The following is a 24,465-nucleotide window of genomic DNA, read 5'->3' on the forward strand; positions in this document are numbered from 1 at the left end:
CTATGAATTCAAAGCTTCTCAGTAGATGATATAATCATTATTTTGGCATCTTTTTCTGAGCTAGAATGGAAGCTCTTAGAACAGCAAATAGCATGTAGTAGCACTTCACATTAAACCTTTCTTCTTTGGCCTGCCTTAGGTTGTATGAAAGGGAGGTACTTGGGATCTGCTTAGACCATTGCTCAACATACAATATGAAAAGTCTTACTAGGGAACTGAATGAGGAATCAAAACTGACTGAGGTGAATACCAGCTGCTGTACTTGCCAAAACAAATTGAGACTATAGACACATAACTGGGATATATGAATTGCAATATTTCTGTAATGTTTATTATGATGGACCTTGCTCTCCTCAGGGCCTAATCTTAAGCAGACTTTTAAAAACTACTCAGTCATGCTCAGGTTGCAGGCAGAAGTAGACTAACTTCAGTCTGCAAACTTATTTCATTAAAAGCATTAAACTATACATTCGTGAGTTGTTGGATGCAGTCACTCCTCTATAATGTAATATGCTAAATTAATCCACTAAAGAAGAGTAGTACTGTAGATGAGTACTAAAGAGATAACTAAATGATTTAGGAGATGTTACAACCTGCTGGTTCAAATTCTGTGAAGTTCTTTGTTTAAAAATAGTCAGTTAAGCAGTCTTAGCTTAACTTGATCAGTTACTATATACTGTGATCATTTTCCTTTCTTTTTCTCACTCTCCTTTAAAGTATCAATAAATCCGAAGTCTAGAAACAGCAGACATTTCTCACCTTTAATAATGTGTACTGAATAGACTGTGAAATTAAGTGTTCAGCAACAAGATCACAGAATCATAGAATGGTTTGGGTTGGGAGGGACCTTGAAGATCGTCTGGTTCCAACCCCTCTGTCATGGGCAGGGACACCTTCCACTAGATCAGGTTGCTCAAAGCCTCATCCAGCCTGGCCTTGCATGTGCAACTGTATATATATGTATATGCGCATATATATTTAATGGCAACTGTAGACAAAGAGAGGAGTGAGAACCTGTGGGAGCAACAGCCCTGCAGACCTCAGGGTCAGTGCAGAAGGAGAGGAGGAGGTGCTCCAGGTGCCAGAGCAGAGATTCCTCTGCAGTTCATGGTGCGTACCATGGTGAGGCACATGGAGGTCCACAGTGGAGCAGATACCCACCTGCAGCCCATGGACATCCATGTGGAGCGGGGGGATGCCCAAAAGAGGCTGTGACCCTGTGGGCAGCCCACACTGGAGCAGGGTCCTGGCTGGAGCTGCGGCCCTGTGGAGAGAGGAGCCCACACTGGAGCAGGTTTGCTGCAGGACTTGTGACCCTGCAGGGACCCACACTGGAGCAGTCTGTTCCTGAAGGATGCACCCCGTGGAAGGGACCCATGCTGCAGCAGTCTGTTCCTGAAGCATGCACCCCGTGGAAGGGACCCACACTGGAGCAGTCTGTTCCTGAAGGATGCACCCCATGGAAGGGACCCACACTGGAGAAGTCTATTCCTGAAGAATGACCCTGTGGAAGGGACCCATGCTGAAACAGTTCGTGCAGAACTCACATTGGAGAAGTTCATGGAGGACTGTCTCCAGTGGGGGGGCCCCACACAGGAGCAGTGGAAGAGTATGAGGAGTCCTTCCCTGAACAGGAAGGAGCAGCAGAGACAATGTGTGATGAAGTGACCACAACCCCCATCCCCCCCCATGCTGCTGGGGGGTGAAAGTAGAGAAAATTGGTTTTTTTGCTAACTATCCTCTTTAATTGGCATTTAACTCCATAGCTAATTTTGGTGTTGGTGGCTGAAGGCTATCACTGTCTTACTGAATTGCACAGAACAGTCATCTGCCTTTACTGGACTTCTCTGTAATGATTCCTCTACTTGTTTGCATCCCATGAAAGCTAATGTGTCATACGTCCACAATACTCATGAAATACCACAGAAAAACTATTTATTGTTTACATTAGTATTCACTGGGACATGGATATTTGGGTTTTTATTACAGATAATTCAATGTTTGAACCACTTTTAATGGAGCATGTCTCAGTAGAAGTTAGCTATCACCCAAATCATTAAGAACACATTCCTGGGGACAAAAGCTTACATGAGAACCAAGTTAAGGTGTTACTGTGATGTGTGACTTGTTGCTTAAACAGAGCTGAGCAGAGGCTCAGAACAGCAGCTCTAAGAATTTTTAAGCAGATGTATCTAGAAGGTGACTCTCTGGAACAGAGATTAAGTCAATCTCTGGAACAGAGATTAAGTCAAAAGTCTCTCTGCTGGGCAGACTATATAGACTATAGCAAAGACTAGAACTGGACTAGACAGGTCAGCGTTAAAGACTTTTTCCCCAGGGCTAATACCTTACAAATCTACTCAGATGTTTCACAGGCACTGCTCAGCACAAAGACAGCATCATCTGGCTAACTTGGTCTGTTTGGATTCTATGTCATCTACTTGGGTTTCCACAACGCTTCAGACAGGACCCTCGGTTCCAAGAAGTTGCCATGGGAAGAGACGGAAGGTCTTCACATTGCTGAAACAGACTGAAAGCCAGGCAAAACCTGTCGGGATTAAACAGTACCTACGGAGGGTCAAAGATATTTCTGTAAATGGGTGGCCTGCCTACGTTTGCCAACAGTTGTACCCCTGTTAGCCGAGAGAAGAACACATAACCACTCTAAGGAGGTTATATGTGGTGCTTTATTTCGAGGCCCCAGGAACCAGGGGTACGCACCCAAATCTGGTTCCAAAGACCGTCACAACGTGCTTACAATTTATCCTGTAAAGTATTACATATGCATCACCTTTCCCAATATGCTGATACATATTCATGGCTTATCCCCGCTTCGTATTATAATGAGTACAAAAGTCATTTCCATATGTTCTGCGCTTGCACAGTGCCTCCTGGTGGTCGTGGGCAGGGGTCTCAAGATGAAGTAAGTAGTCTTCCTCAGATGAAGTAAGACGTCTTCCTCGCTATGTCCTTTTACCTTTTAGAGTCCTGGATAAATCCCAACGATTGTGCTTGCGCCAGTATTCTTCTCTCTCCCCTTGACCGATTCTTAGTATACAACCCTATTTGCTAACATAATTAAAAGTTCTACTTGAATAATCTTTAAAGTACTGTTCCTACCAAACCACCACCTTATAAGGATATCGCCTGAATAGTCTCATAAATCTATGTCCATATCCTAGGTACTAGGCCTTTCTGACCTAGTAACAAACTTAACAAAACACAAATCAACCAAATCAGTAAGGCTAAATACTATATATGTATATATTGATTAAAACTTAATTAAACTTCTGTTAATCAAACGTTATGATTTCTAACACCCCCACGTCATTACCCAAAAAACATCATTATAGAAGTATCCCAAGACCGCTCCGGACCCGGGCAGGCGGAGAGCCTGCGGAGTGCGGGCCCGCTGCCGCCGACAGCGGCACCCTCCGGAGCCCGAGGGATGCGGACGCCCGCGCTGCCCGACCGTACCCCGCTCCCCGCAGCGCCCCGCCGGAAGAGGCGTGGTACGCTGCGCGGCGGATTGTGAAGGCTCCGCCGGAAGGCGGGCTGGTGGAGGCGTGTGGATGTGGTGTCGGCGGGGCCCGCGGGGCGATGCCGGGCAGGAAGTCCTCCCGTGACAAGAAGCGGCGCCGGTCGCGGTCCTGCTGCCCCGAGGGAGCCGCGGCGGACAGCGGCGACAGGAAGCGGCGGAGGACTGAGTCCAGCCACGGCGCCACAGAGGTAGCGCGGGAGGGAGAGAGAGAGGGAGGGGCGGGCGGGCGACCGACCGTTGCTGTGGCCCCTCTGCCTCGAAGCGACAGGGCTCGGGCCGCTCCCTGCTGCCGCCCACCCCTCTCCCTCCCGTGGCGCCCGGCGGTCGCTGCCGTTTGGCTGCGACAGGGTCCGGGGGCAGGCGGCCGTGCCCTCTCCTCGGCCAGCGATTGCGGCCGGCTGCTGTCCGCACCAGTCGCGCTCGGTCAGAACCCGACCGGTGCGTAGAGGAGAGACCGGCCGGTGTGGCGCCCGGGGTGAGGCTGGTCCGTGACCGGTCCTAGGTGTGGGTCTGTCTGAGGAGATGTCGGTGCGCCAGGGTAGGCACTCGCGTGTCGCGGCTCTCCTCAGTGAAGCGTGCGGTGTCAAAGTGTGTTTTTAGCTGTACATAATGAGATTACTGATGTTATTGCACAGCAAATCAGAGAAATGGATATCTGCTGCCTTAAAGGATGCTTTCACGTGTAAACAGCAGCGAGGTATTTGCAGCTAATATTTTCCAATCAGTGTTTAGAAGTACGTTTCACTTCCTTAAGCTTTTAAAAGTTCCTCTGGCGCAAGAATGGTTTCAGTAACCAGAAGTGTAGCTTCTGTAATGCAGTTACCTTGCAAGCTAAAATGCTATATGGAAGCTCAGAAGTCCACCTTAAGATGTACCTTGCACTTACGAAGGGAAAAATATTGCAAGCATGAATGAGGATGTAGGTTTTCTTCTTCTCTAGTTCACTAAAAAATATGGAAACTGTGCTCGTCCTCTTTGGTTACAGGAAGCAAAATGCAGCATGCCATCTGGAGAAAAAGTGGAAGAAGCTGATCAACCCAGTGATATAGAAGAAGGAGGATTAGATCTCAGTGTGTCACTCAAACCTGTCAGTTTCTACATCACGGACAAAAAAGAAATGCTTCAGCAATGTTTCTGTGTCATAGGAGAGAAAAAACTACAGAAGATGCTGCCTGATATTTTAAAGGTACTGAAATACACTTACCTTTTATATATACCTTTTATATATCTTTTTTTACAAGCTTGAATGCTTGTGTTACAAAGCACATTTATCTCTCACATGTAGTGGATTTCCAGCTTAAAAGCTGCCTGGGTATTTCTTAAATAAGTGCCTTTGACGTTTGTGTCTTCGAAAGTGAGACTTTCTTAAGATTGATGTACTAATTTCAGCTTACTTCTTTTTTCTAGTGCTCAGCCATTGCTGAACTGTAGGCTGCATGTTTTTATACTGTCTTTACTGGTTAAACGCAAAAGGAATTTCATAGTTGTGTGGACTAATAAATGCAGTAGTGTTGTTTACTAATGGATGTGCTAATTTCTTAATAAAAGCTTGATTTCTGTTTGTGTCAGCTGAATTTCTTTTTATGGCATTAAATTAAAATCTGAGATGAGGCAATAAAACCCCTTCTTGATAAACAGCTTCTGAAGTTGTAAATTCTGTGGACGCTAGTGGTAGTGTTCCTAGTTTTACTGGCTTAGCACATATGTTCTTTTGAGTCTTGCGAACTGCAGGACTTGATAAAAGTAGTTTAGGTTACTAGCTTGTACAGAAGAAGAGGCTGCAGGTGAAGTGCCACCTGCAATGCAGATGTTTGTTAATAGTTTTTAAAATGTTGTTGCTTAATTATGTGATCCACCTGCTCCCAGGTGATGGGGAATTAGGAGCAAACAGGGCTACAGTTGTTTGGTGTTCTATGCTTCACACATGTGGCCTGATATTTCTGCTGTTCAGTGTTGCAGCTGCAGTAAAAACTCCAAGCCGTAGGTCAAGTAACTGATACTGTGTATTGCTTCCCCTCCTTACCACCCTCCCAGAAAAAAGCATTACACGTTGTCAAAACTGAAACACCTACCTGATGTTCTTCAGCAGTTCCATCACTGCAGGTCAGAATAGGGAAGGGACTTGCATTCTGAGTTATGACTCCTCCTTCAGCACAGTTGGAGTACCGTTTATCATTAATGATTACTCTTTCCTCAGAAATTTTTAGTAGTTCGTGGTCTGTCTTATCTGTCTTAGAACTGTTCCATGGATGAAATCAAAAGGCTTTGCTTGGAGCAGTTGGAGCTGTTATCTGAAAAAAAACTGTTGAAGATACTTGAAGGTATGAATGAAACTTCTAAGCACCACTGTACATCAGACAATAGTCTGCTTCTAAACTGGATTTTCATTCTCTTTCTAGCTACTTTATAAATGTATAAATGCACTAATAAGTATATATTACTTATTATTACTTGTACATATTAGTATGCATACATATGTTAGTATTATGTATATACACCTGCTAATAGCATATATAGGGGGAGTGTGTATATGTATATATGCTGGCTTTGATCTCTTAAGCTTGGATAAAATTGTCCATTGACTTAGAAACTATTAAGGACACATTCAGAAAACAGTAATATAAGCTTGTTTTCTTTGGTACCCAAATGAAGAACAAAGCTTTTGACTAGATGGAAAAAAAAACATAAAAACCAAAAATAAAAACAAACCTAGGAATGTAGAGGTATTGTTTGAAATCCATTAATTTAGATAAGCTGACCTTAAGTTGCTTCCTGATTCTCTGCAGGGAAATCTGCATGACTGCAATACCAATTCAATTACATTAGCAATTGTACTAGGATATTTGGTGTAGTTAAAGGATTATCAGTGGATCCCTCTGCTCTGCTGAGACAAACGGTTCGTGTACTTTGATTAAGGATATGACATTACAGCTTTTCAGTATCTTCTTGAACTTGCTATTTGAGGTCTCTAGAATTCATTGAGAAGACAGAATATGTTTACAAATGAAGTGGAACTCTTTGAATCTTGAATGTTACAGAGTACCTTCTATTAATTTTGTCTCCTGTGCTTTATTTTTAGTGTCTATAGTATTGTACTAGCAGTATCTATCCTGTTGGGTTTTTTCATAATACCGTGTAACTGAAAAATGCCAACCATGTGCTAGCAGAAAACACACAAATAAGGTTTCTGGTTTTGACTAAGTCTAATTTTAGAGCATCTGCTTTAACTAGGGAGAAGAAACTTCTGTTGCTTGCAGTCGTTAAGAGTAAGCCTAACTATATACCATTAATTATTTCACCTGCCTAAATTTTCATGTTTGATATTGTGTACATCTAGGCAAGATTGGAGCTAATTCTGATTCTGAAGAGGAAGCAGATGGAGGAGACAAGACTGGAGGTGAATCAGTCAGTCAGTGAGTAAAAGACAAAACAATGAATCTAAGATTACTGAACAATGCAGTCGTTTTTCGTGAGAAATGATCAAATGTAACATTGAAAGACCTGATCACTATAACCTTGGCTATGTAATTACTTCAGTTGAATGACAGTGAGCTGTGACTGCTAGCAAGCACTAAACTATAAAGTGACTTTGTCACTTTATGATGTTGTCTGAAGCACATAACTGGGTTTCATAGTGGTGTTACTGCCCACCAACTAAGTTGTGGTAATTGAACCTGTGCGCACTCCTAGCCGGCAGCAGAAGTGAAGTGATATGGTTTAGGTTAACGCTCTTTCAGTGAGCTAAAGCAGGTTAAGTAGCCCTTCCCACTTAGGTCAGTGAATTGTTTATTTTCAGTTCAGCTGAGATGTGTCATTTCTCTTCCACTCTTCTTTTCTGGTCCTTCATTCCTGACCCAATTGAAGCAGCACTGACACTCGTCTGTTCCCATATTCTCTGTCAGGGATGTTGTAGAATATCTAGAGTTTCAAGAACAGAAGCTTCTAGTTTCTTGGCTTTAGGTTGGCATTTGTCAGTTTCATAAATGCCAATACTTCTTAACCTTTTCTTAAAATACTTGTCTGTTTTTTAAAGACAAGTCTTGTGTAGTATATTGCAAAGTCACTTTATTGAATAGACGAACTCATTCCAACAATTTCTATAGAAGTAGTGGAGGGAAAAGGAAAGTTACTAGTTATTGCCCACAATTTTTTGAGTCTAACTTATTTGTAAAAGACAAAATAAGAAGCTTTTCTGTTTTCATTGCTGACCTCATTACAGTTGGTCCACAGATTCAGTGCACAAACTTGATAAACCTCTGAAACAACGCAAGACAATACACCAGTGTTAAGCAGATTAAAGGTCCATGTAATTGCTGGTTTAGTTAGTTCATTTAGACCTACTAAATAGAAACAAATGGATAGAAAAGGTGGTGATAATAATCCATATTTCACATTCTGGTCAGTATTTTTGGTTTAAGAGACCTGGTTTCTGATCCTGACTTTGATTCAGAGCAAGTTCCTTGTAGTTATTGAATGAAGTAGTTTTTCTTTGATCACATCTCATCATGCAAATATACTAGCAAATGGAGTGATACTAAGTTAAGTGATGTTTCAGTTTTTCTTGTGTGATAGTTTTAATGCTCTGACACTATTTCTTCTGGCGTTCCATTTAGAGCTGATTTGTGACTGTATTCCCCCCTTTGCTATTTATTGCTTACGTGATGTGTGAATGGTGTCAGTACACCCATTTATGTAGATTAATTTTGTTATTTTGGACATTGCCCTCTGCTGGCTGTTTAAAAAAGCAAAATTAAAAAAAATACGCTAAGTATCAGGTCTCTATGTAAAGGGGTCTCTGTTAAGTGACTGATATTTTGCCAGTGAATTTCTAAGTAAAATGAGAAGACAAATTTGTTGGCTAAGGAAACCATGAAAAATGTCCCAGGATTTTGATTTCTGGAGAAATTACATGACTTCTTTAAGGCCTAATTCACAAGCTCTTTACTATTGCAAAATACATGCAATGCTCTTCACCTTAAAGACGTATGGCAGGATTAGTGCTGCTAGATTTCAGAAATGTAGTTCTGTGGCAGCATAGTCCCATGGCTGCAAAATGTTTCAAAACTACTGTTGAGACATGTATTTATGACTCTGCTACAGTAGATTGAGTGAAGTCTTGCTTATATGCAAATAAAGTAATGATTTGAGCTACTAAAAGCCTGAAAAGGGGAAATTATTATTGACAATTAATGAATAAAACAACAAAGTAAGGAAAGCAAGTGGGATTTACTATTTTTTACATAGCAGGTATCAGAAGATACCAAACAACCCAATTGCCCATGGCAAGTGGGAAAGTTTCAGGAAAACACAGCCATAGGATATAAATTACAGTTTGGGAATCTGCTGGTTTTATGTTGCACAGATAATATTCCAGGCATATGCAGTGAGTATACCAAAGTGAGCTGGTGGTGTTTACCTTTTCTCATAGCTGTGTTGAGGTACAGCAGAATTAAAACTGACCAAATTCTTTAACCATTGCTGCAGTTACCAAAATCTGACAAAGCTAGGTCACCTTACATTGCTGATGAAAGATGTGAGGAGAACTGACAGCAAAAAGAGTAAATTGTGTTTAAAAAATGTAAAAAACTGGGAGATGTTGATCCAAGCTATAGAGCAGGTTGCTCTATACAACAAGCAGAATGGTTGAGGTGTCCCTCACTCTTGTATCTCTGTCTCCATCCTGATAGCTTAATATTTCAGACCCATCCAAACTAGCCAGGCAAGATATGTTGATGCAGGAATTGTGGCTTTCTTCCTCTTTTAATGCAGTGGGTGAAAAAATGATATTGCTACACAGATGGGTGCTATCTCAGAGCCTTGTCTCACAGGTTCAGCTGTGTTAGCTTTAACAATTAAAAAAAAAAAAAAAAAAATAAAAAGGAAAGCTGTTCAGATGATAGAGAAATAAAGGGATAAAAAGAAGTAGGTCAAATAAGGAAAATTTAAGCACAGTGCTCAGTAAGTAGAGCAGTATTACACTTTTACAACTGTAAAATGTCACAAGCCCTTTTTGACTAAATAGGTCCAATCTTTGGGCATTTAGGTTAACTTTTTTTGTAACCTGTGTGTAAATAAATGTAAATGCAAGTTTGCAAAAACTTCAGAAAACTTGAGTTTCAGCCAGAACAGCAACAAGTCAGTCAGTAGGCAGGGAAGCTAAAGATGCAACAGTGAACAATTAGGGAAAACTCCACTGGTAAGCTAAACTTTGGTTGGTGGTAGTCATTATCACATTTCTAATTATAACCTGAGTTTAAATGGCTGAATTTGTTTACCCTGGGAAGAGAAAAGACTTTTCAGAATTAAAAAGGCAGTTTCTTTTTTTTCATTCTTACTGTTGGTTCTTCCTACTTTGTCATTATTACTTGTGGTTTTCTTGTAAATGACTACTTTTTTCTGCATTTTATTAATGATGCAACAGTAAAGCTTTTTTGTTTAAATACAGCTTGTCTTAGTTGTTTTCATGGACATGTAAACATGGGAGGGGAAAATGTGAAAAGCAAATGGTACTCAAAAAATTTGTTAACTGATTGGAAACATCAGTTTATTTCTTTTATTTTTGTTCCTTAAAAAAAAAAAAAGTCTAACTTGTACCTTCAGCAATACCCATATATCAGTAGAAATCCAGAAATCTTAAATTAATACATCTGAAGAAATTACAAGTGTATTAAAAAATACAGGCTTTCTTAGAAGGGTGCAGCTTGAACCTCCCCCCTCCCTGTCCCCTCAGAGACTTACCTGTCTCTAAACACCACCTTCCTGTCTGTACCATCTAAAAGGAGCAGGGATTTAGTTTCCTCAGATGCAGGGAAGATTGCAAAATTCAGATCATTACCTGAAGCTTTGGATGGTATTGCATCTGTAATTGTAAATTGGAGATTGAACCTTCCTTTTTCTAATGCACATATCCTCATTCTGACAGCAGAACTGGAAGTCCTGAGGCTTATTCCTAAATTTCAGCTCTGTAAAAGCTTCACATGCTTCCATTAGCATGTAAAACACTTGCTCTGTTATTTTGTCCCTAGCTGCTGCTTCAGTTAAACACTAGAAATCCTGGAACAAGCCAACAAGAGAACTGAAGAAGCAGGGCCGGTGTTTGCCAATAAGTAGAAATTGCTGTTATAATAGATACTCTTCGTTACTTCAGCTTTGTGTAGGTTTTTGGTTATGCAATTCTCAGATTTTTGTTACTCTTTCTGTGTTACTGTCTGCAGTGGAATATCGTTAAACCAAGAGAATTGTTGTATACCAAGCTTCCAAACTAAATGACACAGAGTTAATTGAAAAGAGTTAGCCAGTTCATGTCCTACAAAATGAAGGAGGCATTCTTCCCATCTTATTCAAAAGATATTAGCATGCTTTTGAGCTGTTTCTTTCCTGTTCCCTGAATTGGCTCTTTAAATACGCTCCAACAGAAGGACTAAGAGTAAATTATTTGCTGTAGTAATAAAACATATAGTAAAAGAACAAGCATGCTAATATCGTTAGTGATCATATGTTCTTGTGTATAATGTGAGCAAATTATCTTTAGCTTTGAAAATCTAATGTGCTTATTTTTTCACTGTGTGCAAATGTACAATTTAATATTCACTCTTTAAAGAGTTCATAGGCTTTTGACTGCTTTGCAGTCATGAGTCCAGTTTTGCTCGTTTTGTTTTAGAAACGTATTTTAAAGGCATGCCTTGTTTTAACATTTTTTGCTGCTGGGTACTGGGCTGTTCCAGCATGCAGTTGCCATCTGATATGTACAACTTTAGGACAATTTGGTTATCTTCACCATTTGGAGTCATTGAAACAATTGGCTACATGAGTCACTTGGCATCTGTTCACTATCTTGTGTTCTCTTGGTATCCTCAAACTTCACCTGTAATCAGAGTGATGGACCTTTCATAGCTCATTAAACTATTGGATTAGCTTCTGTCATTTAGGATACCTTTCTTGAGGATCACTGCTTCGTAAGGACTTCTTCCTTTTTTTAGTTCTCATTTGTCATGGAAAACTACCCTTAGAACAGAAATTTTCAGGAAGCTTATGAGGACTCAACTAGAAATGTTTTTTAGACTTGGAACTGGAAAGGCAAATTTTAGTTTAGGAAGGTACATCATGTTTGTGCCAAAAATAGCAGAGATACTGATCTCAAGCCTCACTCCAGAGATTTAGATGTATATTTCTTAACAACAGTTAAAAGCCCTGTAAGGAAAGTCTCAGCATAACTGTATCTTATGTTAGACTGTCTTCTAGTACAGTACATTAAGATATTTTTTTTCTGTTGCAGAACTTTTCCTGCTGGTCTCTAACAACAGTTACTAGTACTGAAGCTTGGTATCCTAGTGACCAACCAGTACTGCAGTTTTAATCCTTAGCTATCCACTCTTCTGACCAGTACCCCTTTTCCTAACCTGTGCTGCTGTTTTACCTCACTCTGCGTAATCTGCTGGAGTTGTTGTACCCAAGCACTCTCAAACCTAGATTTCTCTGGCAGCTATGCAGATTTCTGGAAGTAATAGATTCTGTACAGAATCCATGCATGTAAGCCCAGGTAAACACTGCACAAGTGTGGAGCATGCCAGCATGAAAAGCTAACATAGGGCAAATAGATATTCATAGCATTTGTCACCAATGAACTGTAGTAGTTAGCTTCTTTCTGCTGAAAAGAACATACTGTGCAAATGTTGCTCTGTTAAAAAAATATAAAAATGCTGAGTTTATCTCTTGGAAGAGTGATTGTGAACTTAACTGTTATCCTGAGGGGGAAGTAGCTTTAAAGACTGATAAGAAGATGGAGATACAAATCACTGTGATCACTTACAAGCATGGCATGAAAGAGGGTGTTAAATTTGTATGCTGATATGCTGTGTCTTAATTTTAGATTAGTACATCTTCTGCTTCCATTGTTTGAAGACATGATGTTGTACTACCCTTTCTTAACCCTATACTGCAATATAGATGATTAGGACAAAAGGTATTTTTATTAGCAAATTAAAGAAGATTAACAAGAACTGAACTGAAATGCTGCTTCTTGGCCACAAGGTGGTGCAGAATGCCTGCCTGTTAGATGAAGTACTGAAAGTTCATCAGAAATACAGTCCAATCAATTCTGAAAGAGTAAAATGTGCTGTAGAAGTACTTTTTGTTAAAAAAATTTTTGCTGACATATGTTCCTTTAAAGACAACATGGTTTTGCTTTAATCAGTGATAGTGTCAAGGCAACAGGTGGGAACTTTACAAGTTCTGATGTGTGGGTTTTCTTCAGTTGATAATTTCTTTTTATGTAGCTGTTAAAATGGGTGTAGGTGATTTCAGTTGGTGCTTGACCTCAGAAGCTCTGAGGCTTCTGTCAAAGGGGTGATCGTAATTCCTTAGTGAAATTTGCTGTTGGAGCTCAGGGTGATACTAGAGATATGAAGTTTCTTGCCTGAATACTGTTTGGGTGAGGTCTGACTTTCCCAGGTGACATGCTGCTGCCCAGTGCAGAGATGACTACTCCGTTCAAAATGAGAAATTGTGTGTGTGTGTGAGGAAGGCTGGGGTAGGGGCAGCATGAGGTGCTCTTGCTCTTAGTGATGAGCAGGGTATATCACCAGCTTATTTTGGTCAAGAGTTGAGTGACTAAATAATTAGGAGTTGTCTGTTTGGTACCTGACTCCCAGACTTCTCATCCTACTTGCTGGCTAGGCTAGCCTGAGGTTTGTTGGTGAATTACAAGCATCTGCATGCATGCTGATGCATGACATTGAACTTCCTTGAGAAAGTGTACGCATTTTTCAGCTGTACACTAACTAGTTTGTGGCAGCACAGTCTTGCAGGCCTCTATAATCTATGGTCCCCTTTGCAGTTGCTGGCACACACACATGCATGTATACAGAGATTAGTATCCTCTCATTTGGAGAAACAGTATGGTGATAGAGTTCAGTAAGAAGGCAGGAGATAACTGTTTATGATCTGTTGGCCCTTTATAATTTTTAATTTTTATTTATTTTTTTTTTTTTCTCTTCTCTCCTCATGCTTGTTTTTTGTCAATCTGCCTTGGTCTCTCCCTCTTCCCACCCGTTTTCTTCTTTTAAACATCCCATGCTCCCTTATATGTTTCTACACTCCCCTTAAAAACATCTGCCAGTACATTTTAGGCAATCCTGAAATGCTCTTCTGCAGCATCCCATAAAGACCCCCTTGCTCCTGTAGAGAGTAAGTAATACCCTTCAGTCTGTAAGGTGATTCCTCTAGCTGACTGCTCTTATGAGGCTTCATTCTCAGAAGGATGGGCTGGTTGCTCTTCTTTCACAACCCTAGGAGCAATTCAGGAAGGGTGATCCCTCTGCACTCTTGAAGTTACTCGAGGTCCTCTGCTTGCTGTTTTCCTAGGCTCCTCACTGGGTCTTTGTGCTTCTGGTGACTTACCATTAAATGCATAACTAATGGACAGGACAGTACAGTGGAGAACTGAGTGAGATGAGCCTTGGCAAGTGACAGGAGACCAAACCCTGAAATTTCTGGGAAGGTGTGCTCTGACTGCATCATGGACAGATTTAGTTGGTGGTCTGTGCTGACAGCTGGCCTAACCCCACCCAGCAGTGGAGGTGGGTAGAGAAATGTTAATATCCAGGAGTCCAGCACTGTATTAAAGCAGAGGACCAGTTAAGCTTTGGTCGTAAGCTGTGGCTTGGCGCTAAGAGTACCAAGAGGGTGTTTCCCCTGGTGTAGGCTGTGCAGTATCACTGGAGTGGTCTCAGTTAACTGTGACTGCATGGGGGTGTGTATCAGAGCAAACCTTTTCCTTGCAGCCTGTCGTCTGTTCGGTCTACTTAACTTGAACATGGCGATGCCATGTTGTCCAGTGTTCCATTTCCCCCGTAACAGCAGGAAGATTGAGACTCTCGTTAACATGTCTAAACCACCACATACAGCAGACCTTTTTATTTGTTCAACACATACATACCAAGATACCACATACAGCAGACAAATTTTATTTATTGAATTCATGGGTTTATTTTGCATCTAACAAGTGAGGGCTGTAATCCATCCTGCAACGCCTCTGGCCTTTGTAATACAAGACTGATGGCTGGACTAGAAAACAAATTTAGCAAACTCTCTTATTAAGAGGCAAAGTTTAAATAATTTTATGAAGGGGTTAGCCATATATACAGAACGTCCCGCTCAGCATAGCTATTTGAACATCTAGTTGTATCCATTCTTTGTCTTTCAGCCCTGCCTTGGAATGGAAGTTCCAACAGGAATTAAAAGGCTGGGAGGATGATTTGACCAAGTAGGAAAGCAAACTGAGAAGATACATACCACTGAGTTCTTAGAAAAATGTATCACACTAGTCTATTCCCAGTTTATTATAATGGCATTAGATAGTACATTTCTCTTTCTTTACTTAAGATGCAGAAATCTTTTTCTGGGCGCTGTGTGCATATGAAAATGGCTAAATATTCTCCTTAATTATTGCATGCTACCATACACGTTTACGTAGCAATGGGTACAAAAAGTGGGAGAAATAGAAGAATCTATTGATTTGTAATGTTTGCTACTACAGAAAGGGAAATAGCAATCAAAATAACTCTCTCTTAAACCAGGATGGCTAAAAGTGTTATGGTGTTCTCCCTCCTGACATAGTGATTGGACACTTGCGGGGGGGGGGGGGAAGAATTCTTTGAAAGCATAGGGAAAAATAAATCTGTATTCAATTTTAGGAAAAGCCGTCAGGCCATTACTGAAAAAAAAACCCCAAGTGTTAAAGTCGTTATGTTTACATCTGTGATACCAGAATACTGCTATCCCTTTTATAGTGCTGTTTAGCTTCCACAGGCAGCATAGTTGCATTGATTCCCTATTAGTATGTATGAAACCAGTGCCACACCAACATTTAGGGTAGGAAATTGGCAATTTAATTGTCAAAATGCCCACTAAACGTGCCCATTGAACTCTTCTTGTGATTCTGGTTCCTTCTGCCTTGCTTCTTCCTGTATATTTCTCAGTATTTTCACAGTTTGTGTAACTAGTATGTGCGAAATGTGCGAAGGATATGAACATTTCACAAAAGTATCTCTTCGTCATATGTTGTATAAATCAGTTGCAACTTTAAAGCTCAAGAGTAAGAATCTTGAAATAGAAGAAATAAGAGAAATGCAGATACTGAATACAGTTTATGAAACTATTACATTGTGATGTAGGAAAGGTGGATGGTTGTGGGTGATGGTAACTTCATGGAAATAGCTTCTTGATTTCAAAAGAAAACAGTGAACAGTATATAAATGCAACTGAAATAATAGTTTTTTCAAGTCATTTAACTGTGTGACAATTTGTTCTGAGTTTCAGAGAAAAGCTCCTAATATTAGGGAGGGACTACTAGTGAAGATTGTTATTCTGAAAGGCTAGGGTGTAGTGGAAATACTTGCTTTATCCTTGTGTATTGTTAGGCAAAGCAAAACAAAACCAAAACAGCTCATTCTCAAGTGCTTAAACTAACATTTTATACATTCCATTTGCCTTTACTCATACTGTAACTGTCCTATTGGTCTACCACCACATAATTTCTTCAGTTAAAGTAAATGTTTCTTAGAGAAGTTCTCTTAAATTGTAAAAGATGTAGCTTAAAATGTCTTCTTACTTGTTTCCAGACAGGACAACAGTATAGACTCTACTTCTTGTCTCAGAGAAGACAAGCTGGAAAGTCAGGAATCAAAACAAGGTATGGAGTGGAGAAAGCTGAAAATCTGTTTGCTTGATGTTGGGCAGTAGCTAATTCCAGATAACTGACAGCTCTCTTCTGAACAGTAGCTGCAATCACAGAGAAGCACCCTCTTAGAAATCAGCTTGCATGGGATTACAACCTCTCCCTTGGGACCAATTTCAGAAAAGGAGAAGGGAACATTGAAGAAGACATTGTAGTAACTTTGACTAGAAGCAAATTGCAGCTCTTCAAAAATTACTACTTTAGCTTCTGAAATGTGTCTGAAGCTCTTGTGAGGCTCACTTAGCTCTTCATATCTAGTTTTTTCAGCTGAAGAGAAACTTCAGTAGTTTCAGTTTCTTGGTATAGGCAATTGGTAATAGTGCTATTACTATTTTCTGAATTCTTTTCGAGTCAGTTTTGCTTTCTGTCGAGATGATCAGAAGAGTTGACAGTACTCTGTTTTGACATTCATAGAAATCCATTCTAATATAATAATTGTTTGCCAAAGGACAGCTTGCAATTTAGTCATTTTGTTCAGTCTTGGTATATGGTACCTTACCTGCAGAGCTGAGGTCCAATGGAATAGTGCTTAACACCCACCACTCCCAGTAACTGACATATTTTACTTGATGTTAGTGCCAGTGGAGGTGCACACTTAAATCTTTGAATCTCTGAGGATGAATGTTGTCTTGTATGTTTTCTCTTTTTAAATGCAAAAATGTAGTGGGTGAGGTATTCAGGAACTACAGTGGTTGGAAGAATACAAAATGCAAAAGCAGGTAGGTTTGTGGCTCGCGTTTGATTACCTGCTGCATAAGAAAACAGTTTTCTTAACCTGCAGCAGTATTTGTTTTATTCCAGTCATTAAACTGGTCAGCACTATGTAACAACTGCCAGTATTGTTTTCTTGCACGAAGCACTAGAATTATAGGTGTTTCTGTCTCAGTCTGTCTCAGTATATTTTCATTTGGACCAGCTATATGCAGTAACATCAGAAATAGCTTTTCCGGTCAGAGTTTTGCACATTCTTTTAAGCTATATTTCTCTCCTGCAAAGATCTAACATTATTTGCTTCCTGCAGCTCCTGTTTTGCCGTTCAGAATGTTGTCTAAAAGATGTCTCTTAGAATAACTTTGTGAAAAATGTTTGGGTTTTTTTTTCTGAAGTAGTTAATGATGGTAATTAAACAGAGAGGAAAGAGTCAAAAGCATCAAAATCTTTAGGAGCAGGTTGTTGCGGCTTTGTGAGGAATACTTTAAGTGTTGCTTGTTGTACTGTATGGAGTGACCTAAGAACTGACAGATTTGCTGCAGATCTCTCACTTTTCTATTATCAGAGGGAATTGATGACTGTTGCAAGTGATTGCTTCACTGTTGTTTTTTATGACTTAATCAACCAGAGTATCATGATGGCTTTGGGCTATAACAGTGGCTGCACTCAACATGCTAAGCTTTAAAGAGCTTTTGAGAATCAAAATTCATCAGTATGAATTTAAAAATGTAACTCTAATCATTCTGCTGAGCTGCAGCCTGTTACGCTATGGAGAAAAAAAAAGGAGAGATTGAGAGGATAAGCAAAAGTAGATAAAATAAATTTTAAAAATGAAATTAAGTGTGCTAAAAGAATTTTGCAACTGTAGCTGAAGAAAAAATGAAAGTTATCAAAATGAAAAAGATAATGAGAAATACAAACCATGATCTTTATTACTGGGTAAAACCACACTGCAAAACAGGGAAATAAAGTCCATCAGCTAATTAAACATCTGTAAGCCGATGAGCTTGTGTGAATGCAGTGTTACACAGTTTTGGAGCCAGTATGTCTAAACTGGAACTAAAATGCAGTGAAAAAGCATAGCCTGTGATCAAGAGTGAATATCTGAATATCTTTAATCCTGAATCAATAAAACCCTTGGAGTTAGTTTTAAAATGTTACTGTTGCTTATAAAACCAATTTGAGATTTTTTTGACTAGAAAATAAGAACTAGTTTGCTTGCCTGCCTCCCTCTCTCACTCCCATCCCCTCATTATTTTTTTTTTTTAACCAGAAAAAGTGCATTAATAGCTTTCTTAGTAGTCAATATTGATTATTTTTTTTCTTCACACCCTCAGGATAGCAAGAATGTCATAAACCCCAAGAAAAATAGATCTTTTGTATGGCTTTTGTGCACTGCTCGTGAATTAAATGCATGCATGTACCAAAAGGCATTTTAAAATATTTTAAAAGAGAGTAGTATTTTTCTAAAGCCTTATTTGGTTTTCCCTTAAAAGTGGTCTCTTTTTAAGGGTGGTTGATTAAACTGATTTTGAACAAAGAGTTTAATTTTTCTAATCCATATTCTACTGCTGTTCTTGTACAAGAGCTTCCACCGAGTGTGAGGGGCTTGCGCAGAAACTCAAGAGAAAAATAAAATCACTATGTGGATGGGAAGGTTTTTTACACTTCACGTTTGTGTTTTCTTAAAGTCTCACATTTGTTTTGTTGCATTTTTAAATATTTCCTGTATAATAAAAAACAGTACAACAATAGTGTAAACCAAAGACTTCTAAAAATGTTGTTTCAAAGACCCTTTTGTCCTTTTGAAAGGGGAGATTGTTTGTCTTGTATCTGAAACTCATGTCAAATGAACATTCTTATTGAGAAGAATTATTAAAAAAATTTCCAGAAGTTTTCCAGCAGTAAAACATGAAGCATCTTGTGAGCATCGTGAGCAAAAAAGCCAGTGATAGGAAGATAATTAAAGGTATTAAAACCGTAGGTTCCTGCTGCTGTGGTAGATTGCATTATCCGTGGGTTTTTTGTGTACTTTGAATGTCAGTAAGATTGTGATTGCCTGCTCTTAAAAAAGAGCAATTCACAAAGGAAGTACTTGCTTGGGTTTTGAGTGTATTGATGGTTTTGCTGTTGATGAGCAGTCCTTGTAAATCTGTACTTCCGCCTTGCAGATTTGAGATTCAGGAACTCAAAGGTATGGGCTGATGAAAGTAGCAATTAAAAAAAAATAAAATCAACAGTTCGATGAAAGGAAATCTTTTAAAGCCAGATGTCAACACACTAAGAATCAGTCACAAAATTGTTTAGGCTAGAAGGGACTGTTCTAAGATCATTGAACCTGATGCTCCTGCTCAGCCAGGTCAGCTAGAGCAGGTTGATTAGGACCATATGCAGTTGAGTTTTGAATATGTGTAAGGATGGAGACTCCCCAGTCTCTCTGGGAAACCTGTGCTGGTGTTTGACCACCCTCACAATATAAAAGTTAAGTATGTTCAGATGAAATTTCCTGTGCTTTAATTTTTGTCCATTGCCACTAATTGTGTTAATGAGCAGTACTGGGAAAAGCTTGGCTCCCTTGTCTTCATGCTCTCCCATATTTTCAAAGGAGAATTAAAGAAAAATTAAAAACCAGGTTTGCAATACTGTCTGAAGGTATCTTAAAGAGTATTTTGGATATATAGAGAATCATTATAGACTTAAGTAACTTTCTCAGAATGGTTTGGGTTGGAAGGGACCTTAAAGATCGTTTAGTTCTAAGCCCCCTGCCATGGGCAGGAACACCTTCCACTAGACCAGGTTGCTCCAAGCCCTGTCCAACCTGGCCTTGAACGCTGTCAGGAGTGTGGCAGCCACAGCTTCTTTGGGCAACCTGTGCCAGTGCCTCATCAACTTCAGAGTAAAGAATTTTTTCTTAATATCTAATCTAACATCATCTTAAAGCCAACCCCCTTATTCTGTCACTATGTGCCCTTGTAAAAAGTCCCTCTCCAGATTTCTTGTTGGCCCCTTTAGGTACTGGAAGCTGCTCTAAGGTCTCCCCAGAGCCTTCTCTTCTCCAGGCTGAACAAGCCCAACTCTCTCAGCCTGTCTTCATAAGGAATGTAAACTTTCTTTGAATCTTCATGGTAACAAATTGTATGTATTTCAAACCCACAGATACTTAGCTCTAGACCCCTGTTGTTAATTAAAGGGAACATGCTATAACGCTATACTTTTGGATGGTGATACTACCAAACCCAATTTTAAACCTTTAGAATCAGTAATTTATCCATCATCTAATCTATAAATTGTTTGTTTTAAGCAGGAAGAAGTCCTACTGTAAGTTCCCACAGATAAAAAGATTGGTGAAGGACTAATAATTTCTGAAGCCAGTGTGTCAAAAGCAGTAGTCTCGCTGTAGCCAAACTGTGAGAACAGTTGCTCAAGTTCTGTTAAGTTTTGACTTTTTTTAATTGCACTGCCTCTTCTAATTTTTTTGTTTTAATAAACTTCAACTTTTACCCAGTGTTAAAAGTCAATGCCATAATTGTGTTCGTGTTTTTACTGTGTTTAATATCTGAAAGACTTTTGATAGGTTCAGAATAGTTGCATTGTAAGTGGAGTTTGTTTTACTACTGTGAAAGAGTACTCCTTTTAAAATACATGAAATAGTTTTGAAGTGTCATTTCTAAAATTACATTTTGAAAACTTTACTAAGTTTGCTTTAAAGATAAACAATAATCAATTTTGCACTGCAGAGGCTTCCTTGTGATCAAAAACCCGTATGACATTTTAGTTGAGAAAATAGGTCATGTAACTCCATAGGATGGAATAAATTTTCCTGGTACTGCTGCTTTGCTATACTGCATGTTCTTCTAAGTGGGCATAAAAATGCGTTAACACTTGTCTAAATTAGATCAGCCTTAAAAGTTGGAGGAGAAAAAGAGAAGGAATTAGTTGTCTTAATTTTGTGAATTTCTTCTGCAGTTCTTCTTCATCTGCAGAGAAACACTTTAAGCAGAAGTGATCTTATAAGTTGAAAGAAAAATGGTTCTGTTTGACAGCTATATGATTGTTACACTTGTGTTACAGGCAAGGGAGAAGATAGTGATGTCCTCAGCATAAATGCAGATGCGTATGATAGTGACATAGAAGGCCCATGCAATGAAGAAGGCGGCCCAGATGTGCAAGAGAACACTGTCAGAAGTGGAGCCAGTCAGATAGATGACCTTCAGAAGGACATTGAGAAAAGCGTGAATGAGATACTGGGGTTGGCAGAGTCCAGCCCAAAGGAGCCCAAAGCAGCAACCTTAGCCGTTGCTCCATCAGAAGATGTTCAGCCGTCAGCACAGCAGCTGGAGCTTCTGGAGCTTGAGATGAGGGCTAGAGCTATTAAGGCTCTGATGAAAGCTGGTGATGTGAAAAAACAACCCTGAGATTGTTTAAATTTAATTTTCAGTATTTGTTTTGGTGGATGTGATGTCTGTTATCCTCAGTGCTAACGTGTTTGGGTTGGGTATGACATTCCTCATTCAAAACCTATTGTGTATCATGACCTGTGGCTTAAGCCGCTGATAGTTGGCTTCATTGCCTTTAGTGTGCTGCTTCCATGATGTGCACACAGAGAGTAGTTTGATGCTTCACCGAGATCGGGCCTTTTTGTGCTGGGTTGTCTCCTCAGGGAGTCACACAAGGTATAGAGCTGTACCAGGAGCCTGCTGCCTTTCAGAAAGCTTAGGAAAATCAAGTTCTTTCTAACCCCATGGTTAGAAGTTACCAGCTGTTTTGTTTATTAACAACTTGTTAAGCTACTTGAGAAATTTGATTTATATGTACTTCATTAAAAATAACATTTTTAAGGGGTCTTTCATTGTGTGGCTGCCTTCAGCAATAGGATTTGAGATTACTTATTTCTGTTTGGCATCCAGCTCATCATAATGTAGCTATTCTGGTTAAAAGGAATGATTATTCACTTAAAAGCATACTTAAATATTAGAAAGTTGAATTCCTGAAGGAAGGGATTTTTTTCTTTTCAGTTGAACAGTTGAACCATGTTATTTTTAAAGTTATGAAAGTGCCTGAAAGTGACAAATAGTGGATTTTTATACTGTTTGTCATGTAATTTTGTCACTTTGCTGTTTACATCCTGTGTCATAACTGAAATAAAGAAAACAAGAGTTTTTTCTTGACTGTGAAGCTTTTTTGTTGAGTATTTCATTTAATATTTAGGGCAATGCAGCAAATCAGACTATTTAGAAGATGTTGAGGTTTTTAACATTTAACTGATGTACTTATTTCATGTCACCTGTAAATAGAAAAATCCACCGAACTTCAGTATAAATGTTTTTTAGAAAAGACACTTATTTATACAAGGTTTTTAAATGATTCCACTTTTATCCATTTCAAGGGTATTTCTTAGTAAATTGTATTATAGGATTAATTTTCCTCCTATGATTTCTTACAACAATTAAAATAACTGAATTGGTCTTGAATTAATGCTGGTTTTATACTTGGCTGCTAATTAAATGCATAGAATCATAGAATGCAAGAATGGTTTGGGCTAGAAAGGACCTTAAAGATCATCTGGTTCCAACCCCCCTGCCACGGACAGGGACGCCTTCCGCTAGTCCAGGTTGCTCCAACCTGGCCTTGAACACTGTCAGGGATGGAGCATTGACCACTTCTCTGGGCAACCTGTTCCAGTGCCTCACCACCCTCACAGTAAAGAGTTTCTTCTTTATATCTAACCTAAATCTCCGTTGTTTATGTTTGAACCCATTCCCCCTTGTCCAGTTATGTGTGTTTTGTTTCCATACACACACACTTTTTTTTTTTTTTTTTCCCCCCCCTAAGGTATGAAGTTTGCAAATCTGGTCCTTGTTAAGTAAAACTATCTATTATATTTTGTTAGTCCTGATTTTTGCTTTGTTGTTACCTATGAAGCAAATTAGATACTTAGCAGCAGTAGCATAGATAATTTCCACATGCTATTTTGTAACATTACTCCAGATGTTCTATTCAACTATTATGTCTTTTTTTCTTTCCTTTTTTTTTTCCTTTCTCACCTTTATTATCTTTCTTCCCTTTTCTTTTTTTCCTTTTAAACCCCTTTGTACCATTTTCCTTTCTTTTTTGGTCATCAAGTGCATTTTCTTTAGTAGCAAGCTTGTGTACTTCTTAAAGTATTACTGATTTCCTCTAGAATTAACACTATTGTGAGTAAAATGGTAGAAAAATAGTGCAGTGTAAGTTTTATTATAAACTAAAACCTCTATTAAATACAGCTGAGAATTACAGTGTGCATTTGCAAAATGATGGCAGTGACCTGAGTAAATTTCACCTGACTGTATTCTGTTACCCGTGGCAGAAACATTTTTTATTTTTTAGCAAATGGTGGATGTAAGGTAGACTATATATATCCAATTCCAAAGGTAATTTAACTGTGCGTGTGTGTTGTCTTCAGTTAATTTTATTTGGCTGTTTGGTGAGCTTGTGATTTATTAGACTACAGGGAAACAAAAGCGGGTAATGAGAGACAGACATTTGGCAAAACCTGATGTGCTGTCTTGTTATTCGTAGAGTCAGAGGCTAGTGGAACTATGGTTGACAGTAAAAATAAGTTTTACTGCTGCTATGCTTAGTTCCTTAAGGCACTCAACGCTTCACTTTGCCTGCTGTGGAAACAAAAATCTCACCTCAAGGACATTTGTTTCCTAGTTCCTACTGTGCAACCAATAGGAAAACTTATCCCCTATTGTCTGTCTCCTTTCATGTCAAGGTTCATTTGCCAATTCTAGAGTGTGCCATAGTGTTGATGAGGCTTGCAAAATCCCAAGCAATAGGAACAAACAAAAATCAGTCCTTAATATTGAAGAAAAATGGACAATGCAGTAGCAGTTGGTTTAAATGTTTCTAGACCTGTATCTTTCCTTTTTTAAAGGCACTCTCAACACCTGTGATTTTACCACCCATCGAGGTGATTCCTTGCTGACTGCATACTCCCATGTGGCTCACATATATTTTTGCCAACTACTGAACAGCAAAAGGTTGCTTCATGCAGAAGCCATGCTTTGGTAAAGGTGTTTTAGGAAAGCTGGCGGCAAATCAGGTTTAATTAGAGGTATGTTTCCTGTGCCACCAGAATAACTTATACAGTCAAGTATACAAGGTCCATTCAGGGACATCACAGAACAATTAATTTGGCATCAAGAAAACAGGGCTAGGAAGACTAGATAAACTAGAATGTAGTTCTCTTCCACTGCCTACCTGCTGGAGGTATGTGGCATTTATTTCTGAACTGACCTTCGTTTACCTATTGGCTTCCCAGGTCACCTTTAAAAGTTCATTTTGTAGTATGTTGAACTGTCAAAGGTTATTATTTCAAGGTCTGTATCAAGAAGTTGCATATGCTAACTTTAATAAGCAGTGTGACAAAGATGAAACAGGTTTATTATGCATCTGACAAAGAAGATTTGTAATTACAGCCTAATTAAATCTG

General features: G+C 39.3%; 1 protein-coding gene across 2 annotated transcripts; it reads left to right on the top strand.

The window, feature by feature from the left end:
• The first annotated feature begins 3,507 nt into the window (after nt 1-3,507).
• Nucleotides 3,508-22,163, top strand: CAAP1 (caspase activity and apoptosis inhibitor 1). Of its 2 annotated transcripts, XM_030512383.1 has the most exons (6): nt 3,508-3,729; nt 4,527-4,727; nt 5,778-5,862; nt 6,879-6,954; nt 16,162-16,232; nt 21,060-22,163. In XM_030512383.1, exons 1-6 carry the CDS (start codon nt 3,601-3,603, stop codon nt 21,401-21,403), a joined length of 906 nt encoding a protein of 301 aa, XP_030368243.1. In that variant the 5' UTR covers nt 3,508-3,600; the 3' UTR covers nt 21,404-22,163. The 2 variants fall into 2 exon arrangements, with proteins under 2 accessions (XP_030368243.1, XP_030368244.1); XM_030512384.1 differs by lacking the exon at nt 16,162-16,232 and having other exon boundaries at nt 6,879-6,938.
• Nucleotides 22,164-24,465: the final 2,302 nt, after the last annotated feature.

This window comes from Strigops habroptila, chromosome Z (genome assembly GCF_004027225.2).
Source record: "Strigops habroptila isolate Jane chromosome Z, bStrHab1.2.pri, whole genome shotgun sequence".
Lineage (NCBI taxonomy): Eukaryota > Metazoa > Chordata > Aves > Psittaciformes > Psittacidae > Strigops > Strigops habroptila.

What these genes read in the sequence shown, in the direction of transcription:
- CAAP1 (XM_030512383.1), top strand. Translation starts at nt 3,601, where the DNA reads ATGCCGGGCAGGAAGTCCTCCCGTGACAAGAAGCGGCGCCGGTCGCGG. An exon ending in ACTGTTGAAGATACTTGAAG is followed by an intron (nt 5,863 to 6,878) that starts GTATGAATGAAA and finishes GTGTACATCTAG; the next exon opens with GCAAGATTGGAGCTAATTCT. An exon ending in AAGTCAGGAATCAAAACAAG is followed by an intron (nt 16,233 to 21,059) that starts GTATGGAGTGGA and finishes CTTGTGTTACAG; the next exon opens with GCAAGGGAGAAGATAGTGAT.